The 7,283-nt window shown below is 45.9% G+C and overlaps 1 protein-coding gene across 1 annotated transcript in view; it reads right to left on the reverse strand.

Annotated features, from left to right (window-relative positions):
* Positions 1-7,059, reverse strand: part of pik3r3b (phosphoinositide-3-kinase, regulatory subunit 3b (gamma)) — a 76,341-nt gene extending 69,282 nt beyond the window's left edge. The window contains exon 1 of the mRNA XM_068707985.1: positions 7,038-7,059. Within this exon, the coding sequence (XP_068564086.1) occupies positions 7,038-7,059 (22 nt within the window). The remainder of the gene's footprint in view (positions 1-7,037) is intronic.
* Between the last annotated feature and the right edge of the window lie 224 nt (positions 7,060-7,283).

Below are 7,283 nucleotides of genomic sequence, written 5' to 3' on the forward strand. Positions count from 1 at the left end.
GACCCTCACCTCCCGACCTCCTGTTGGGATTGACCGGGCCACACGTCTCTCTGTATCCAGCTAACAAAGTCATTTCAAAGGCCATTACCTTCATCCCACGCCGATCGGTGACCCCTGACCTCTCGATATGGTGAAAGGAAAAAAGATCTGATCGGAGATCTGTTCCAAGATCCAAAGTGGATCTCAGTAAACGAGACACAAAAAAAGATCCAGGTGTACGTTTTTGTGTGAGAATCAGTAAAAAAATAAAATAAAATAAAAATATCACTGAGTCACAGAACAGCTGAGTGATGTCATAGAGTAACGGAAATGTATCAACAGCAGGAGAGCTAGGGTTAGCAACAGTGCTATTCACTAGGTAGCGATAACTGTAGCTTAGCAACAACCTAGAATGTTGTGACCAGCTCTCACTTGAATCAGCCGCATTGACCCAACGTGAAATTAGCTTAGCTACAAACATAGCTAAACGGAGAGGGGAGGAGAGCTAGCAGAGAGACAGCGAGCGAGTCGAGGGAGGCGTGTCTCAACCGGGTGGCACCTCAGTGGCACTCTGCTCAGCAGCCACGGGACGAGACGGGGGCCTCTTGCCGGCCACAGGCTGCCACTCTGGAGCCACAGGCTGCCACTCTGGAGCCACATGCTGCCACTCTGGAGCCACAGGCTGCCACTGTGGAGCCACAGGCTGCCACTCTGGAGCCACAGGCCTCAGTCACAAACTGCATTTTAAAAAGTAAAAAAATGAAATTTTTTCCTCAAACAAGTGACTTCCCCAAACATCCGTTAGGATGGATAAGACAACAGCGTGTGTGTGTGTGTGTGTGTGTGTGTGTGTGTGTGATTAGCTGGAACACTCAGCCATGTAATTGTGTGCAGCTGAAGGAGCGCAGGCCTAAAAAAAAAAAAAAAAGACCCACAAAAATGCCAAATACGAATAAATGCACACGCTAAAAGCTGTGTGTGCTCGCTTGACCTTAATCACATTATACAACCATGATGCCCTAACACATATTCACACATGCTGATGTGTGTGTGTGTGTGTGTGTGTGTGTGTGTGTGTGTGTGTGTGTATGAGCACGCCCTGCAGCTGACCCCGTACAGTAGGATTATACTGGATGTTAAGCTGGCACTTTCCTCCCAATGGGATCGAGTCAGGACATGACTTAACTGTGAACCCCTCTCTCTCTCACACTCACACACACACACACACACACACACACACACACACACACACACACACACACACACACATATATACACTTTATTTGAACCCATACACATATGTAATATTTATGTATCTGACCAACATGCATACACACTCTCATGCTAATCCCACACACACACACACACACACACACACACACACACACACACACACACACACACACACACACACACACACACACACACACACACACACACACACACACACAAACATTCCCTCACACACTAACGGGGGCTCTCAGCTCTGACCTCGGTAAAGTAGGAGTGTGTTATTAGTTGAGGATAAGGTCCGGGTCATTCACACATGAGCAGCTGAGTGGCTTTAGATGTCTGATTACCCTTCATACGTTATCATATCAATACTTTGGGAAATATGCGTCTTTGCTTCCTATGAAAAGATGACATAGATGGATAGATATCAATGTAATGTCTGTGTGAGAACTACACAAATATCTTGTTTTGTCCCAAAGATATTCAGGTTACCATCACAAAATACCATAAGAAATCCCCAAAATATTGACAGATGGATCTAGCCAATTTCCTGAAAAATATTTTCTGGAAAAAAAAGACTCGATTGATGTTGATTCATGAAATAGTTTCAGTTTTGCAAAAACAACTCTGAAGTTGATTTGATAATCTGTATCCTGTTTAATCTGAAAACAACACAAAAAAAACAAGACACAATTTGTGGTTTTAGGAGCATTTAGACGTCGGCCGTCATGTTCACTTCAAAGTAATTCATTATAACAGAACACTGGGCGACATCGTTTTGTTCATACACAGCTAAACAAACACAACAGAGTGTGTTAATTAGAGAGGCGTATATATTTGAACTTTGGCCACAGACAGAGAGGCTCAGGAGGAAGAATTTGAACAGCGGACTGTAATGATGTAAACACAGGGAGACACTGTCAGCGGTAACAGCAGCAGCAGCAGCCAGCTTTCTGATGAAGTCTCTGAGCAGAAGAAAAAAAACCTCCTCGGCTACATTACCAGCCAAATAAATGGACTGAGAGAGAGAGAGAGAGAGAGAGAGAGAGAGAGAGAGAGAGAGAGTGTGTCAGTGTGTGTATTTGTGTTAGTAGAAGTCGTATTCTTGCCAGGCTGTGGGCATGGCTTGCGTGCCTGGGAAGGAAAACAGCTCATAACAAAAGCAGAGCGAGAGGGCCAGAATGTGAATGGGTGTGTTTGGGAGTTTACAATCCTCCCTTCTTTCTTTCTTTCTTTTTTTTTCTCTCCCCCTTACTGATTCCATGCGTGCTGGCTGACAGATTGGCTGGACGAGACTGAGGCTTCACATGCAAGTGATGTGCACACAGAGGGACAAGCGTAAACACACACACACACACACACACACACACACACACACACACACACACACACACACACACACACACACACACACACACACACACACACAGAGAGTCACATTGTGCAGAGATACTTAGCCGGACCACTCAGGTGGAGCAGGACCGGTCGTATATTCAGACTCCATTTGGAGAACATGGCTTGGAGGGCAGCTCTCCTGAGAGGTGAATGGGCATCTATACACACACACACACACACACACACACACACACACACACACACACACACACACACACACAGTCACAGTGACAAACCTCTCTTAAGGGGTTAACATACCGCCAACAGGCACTGCGCTAACCCTTGACCCCCACTAATGCTGTCTGGAGGGGTGGCAGGGGAGGTAATGGGTGAGAAAAAATGCTAGCACATGAACCTGACCTCCCTGTTTTAGCTTACCTCTCTCTCTCTCTTTCCCTATCCCTCTCTCTCTGTCTCTCTCTCTCTCTCTCTCTCAATCCATTCATCAAACAAAGAGAAGCTCAATCGGACAGGCAGTCACCCTGCCGGGCCACTGAAACAGCAACATGAGCTGAACACACACACACACACACACACACACACACACACACACACACACACACACACACACACACACACACACACACACACACACACACTTGACAACCTGAGGCATTAAATGACATCTCAATGTTGGTGCTGACTAGCATTGCTAGGTGCTGAAAACAGAATGATTAAGCAGAGGCTCCTGGTGTGTTTCAGTACTTTGCCAGCTGTTTATGTTTTGATTATGTTATGCGACTCGGATCACAACGGTGTAAGATGCACATGACTTTACAGGTGTGTAGATCAAAGTAAAGGCAGGGTTGTATGATGCGATCGCTAGACGGTCTCTAGTCACATCTATGTTACGTTTGTCTCTACTGGTCAGAGTTTCTTCTGTAGATATAATGTAGAACTAATGTGTCAAAGCTGAATTCACACCTTTTTAAACAGATAATTCCTGTCCGGACAAAACCCCCCCAATGCTGAATAGGACACAGACAAAGATTGTGAGAGACACGACGGCGATGGAGAACAATGCGAGTGTGTTACATCGGTGCAATTTCACCACATCGTTCCCCTGATTACAAAGCACCGAGAGGGTTTTAAGGCTTTATTCAGACACCCCACAGAGAGAGAGAGAGAGAGAGAGAGAGAGAGAGAGAGAGAGAGAGAGAGAGAGAGAGCAATAGATAGAGAGAGAGAGAGAGCAATAGATAGAGAGAGAGAGGGATAGGGAAAGAGAGAGAGACAGAGAGAGAGAGACAGAGAGAGAGAGCAATAGATAGAGAGAGAGAGGGATAGGGAGAGAGAGAGAGACAGAGAGAGAGAGACAGAGAGAGAGAGCAATAGATAGAGAGAGAGAGGGATAGGGAGAGAGAGAGAGACAGAGAGCAATAGATAGAGAGAGAGAGGGATAGGGAGAGAGAGAGAGACAGAGAGAGAGAGAGCAATAGCTAGAGAGAGAGAGACAGAGAGAGAGGGATAGGGAAAGAGAGAGAGAGAGACAGAGCGACAGAGAGAGAGAGAGACAGAGAGAGAGGGATAGGGAAAGAGAGAGAGAGAGAGAGAGAGATAGTTGTGTAAGTGATATTACAAAAGACACACTTCAAAGAAAGCACAAAACAGCTCCCTCTGATACTTTTGTTGCTGTGATGTAAGCCTGTCCAATACACACACACACACACACACACACACACACACACACACACAACCACTTTTTTCTTTGCTCTTGCTTATTTTTGAGCGCACTGACTTGATTTGACACATGTCTTTAAAAGCTGTGCATGTGTACATGTTCAACAGCAGAGGGACAGGAGGCCGGTTTCACGTTGACCGTGTTTAGGAAGTCGACCTCTTGGATGTCCTCGTGCTTCCTTCCCATCAGGCTACATTTTAACGTTCGCATTTTAAAGATACTCTGAATGAGTTAAAAAAAAAAAAAAATCACAAATCTCCAGTGGCCGCTTCGCCCCCAACCCCTTCATGGATCCATTTTTTATCTCCCCACACTGCAGGGCAGAGGTTTATTCCATGAATTATTGATCGTCTTCCAGACATCATCCTGTCCCTTTTGTGTGTCACCCACAAAAAACTGAAAATCGAACAAGTCCCACCTCCGGTTGAGTGTGATTTGTGGCTCGGATGTGTGTGTCGTCTGTGTTTGTCTGCTGTATTGCTCCGCGGTAACCAGTATTTACCTGAAGGCTGAAGCCACTAGTACCTTAAGATCAAGGACATATAAGGGTCAGTAGTCACTGGCTCCAAATCAATCTCTGACTTCATAAAGGATTTCAAATGTCCAAACTGTTCCTCCAAAGTCAGTATTTTCTCAGTCTCAATCGACGGTTTAGCGTCCTTTGTGAATGATTGTTCCATTAAGATTTCTTAGTTTGACTAGAAATGTGTTTTAGAAACAAGATTTATTCATGATTTTGGATATTTTCCTAAACCGGATCTAACAACCAAAGTGACTCGTCTGCACTACGATCTGAGTTTGACCCCATCAAGATGAATGCTGCAGGATTTAATCCCGACATCAGACAGTATATGTATTATGGTACACAGCATATCGGAGGTAAAGCTCAGTATCATCAACATAACAACACATATCAAATACCTAAGACGGTACCTTGTGGGACGTCCACAAGAGATACTAGTACGATGAAAACAAAGGTTTTGGGTCTAAAATGAAACAATCCCAGTCCAGCACTGCGACAGTAATAATAACCACATAATACAGATGCTTATTCAAAGTATCGAACTAGTGTTGGACAAAGAAGATCTTGTCCAGGTTCTGTCGTCGCCTGGTCGTCTTTTAATCATCTGCTTCTGAAGGAACCTCTGCTCCATGTAAAGGTAACAGCTGAGCAGCCGCTACAGTCGCCGCTACGACCAATATGTTAACCCTCAACAGACCAGTACTACCTCACACACACACACACACACACACACACACACACACACACACACACACACACACACACACACACACACACACACACACACACACGCACACACTGACCCGAAGAAACCGACCTCAGCAGACTGGCTTGGCCCTTACAATCAGCCACACACCTGCTGTCTGACCTTTCTCTCGTCCTCATAGAGGCCGACTGATCTTTCCACAGCATTTCACCTCTGGAAACATCCACCAAAGGCTCACAAGCAGGTTAAAGCTGCACGTCGTCTCTCTACGCGTTTGTGCTCAGATCTGTATCGGCTAGAACCAGAAAAGGTTCTTGTTCACCATTTGCGCCCCCAAGACGGAGCGTAGCAAGGGTCAGATCAGGCTACTTCATGGTTGCCGTTTGAGCTAAATACAGCTTTTCTAGAGCGGAACTTCCACCAGATCGGATGACAACGTTTTCTCTAAGAAAGGATGTTGTTTTTCTACGGGTTTCGGGGAAAATATTGCTGAGGTCTGAGGAAAAAATGCAAACTGTGCAGATCATATAGACTAAACCAGAGCTGCCACGCTCACGCGCGTACCCTCGCTCCCAGCCGAAACACTCCGGCCAATGAAGGAATGCATCCAGAAAAACAACAACATGAAACCGCTGTGTTTGGTTAACATGAACTCTGTACATCCAGACTGTAACCCAAACTAACGGACGGCGAAGTTAGAGCAGTTATTTCATGCTTCATGCCCAATTTATCACAGCAGCAATTGGGCAAAACGTTTGTGTTTTCCACATATTTCATAAACCAAACATGTGTTTTTCCACTGCAGTCTGCGGTGAAGCGGGGAGGGTAAAGGGAACGTCATGTTTCCAGTATGAGAAATGTATGGTGAGACACTTGAGAAACAAACTTCAGGCTCAAAGCGGAGAAGCTTTGATCGCGTGTCACAAATCGTGTGGCACAGCCTCAGGCCAAGATGTACAGTAAAGACCGTACGCAAAAGGCCCTCGTAGGTTAAAGGTGTTAACTAGAACCACATAGGGTTCTCCGGCTTGTCCCCATCGGAAAAAAAAACCTTTTATAGAGGTTCCACCTGGAACCCTTTCAGAGCGTTCTACCTATAACCGAACATAAAGGGCTATGCCTAAAACCATCTGTGAGAGCTTCCAGAACCCTGTCTAGAGGTTTTATCCAAAACCTTTCCACCTGGTAAGGATGCTAACCAGAACCCAGCGATGGGGTTCTACCAAGAACGCTTTTATCTTCCAGGGTTTCATATGGAACCACCCAGGGTTCCTTCTGAGGCTGATGTGGTGCAGCGTAACACACAACACTCATTGTTCATAATCACAGTTTTTCTTTTGACACCCTTGCTTTCAACATTGAAGAACGCTTTCTTCTTCTTCAAAAAAAAAAGGATGAAAAAGGGTCTCAATGGAACTCTTGAAAACCCGTCTAAAAAGGGTTCTTCAGAAGCAAATGGTTCCGGGTAGAACCTTCAGCACTTCAGGAGCAGACGTTTGCGTTCATGAGCGTTGTCCTACCTGGTGCAGCTTGCATCTCCATGACGCCTCCTGTTGCGATGAGAGCCTCCAAGATCCTGACGTGATGCTCCGGGTTCACGTCGGCGCTGTCGACAAAAACAAAAAGTACTTTGGATTTTGGGTTTTGGTCGTGAACAGCAGGACGGTGTGTTGCGTGGGATTGACTCTCAACATGCCCCCAAGTGCACCAGTGAGACCTCCATAGCCTTCATAGTCCCCCCCCCCCCCCCCCCCCCCCCCCCCGCC

This window comes from Cebidichthys violaceus, unplaced genomic scaffold, assembly GCF_023349555.1.
Source record: "Cebidichthys violaceus isolate CVI_PGR_0920_01 unplaced genomic scaffold, fCebVio1.0.p SCAF_13, whole genome shotgun sequence".
Taxonomy (NCBI): domain Eukaryota; kingdom Metazoa; phylum Chordata; class Actinopteri; order Perciformes; family Stichaeidae; genus Cebidichthys; species Cebidichthys violaceus.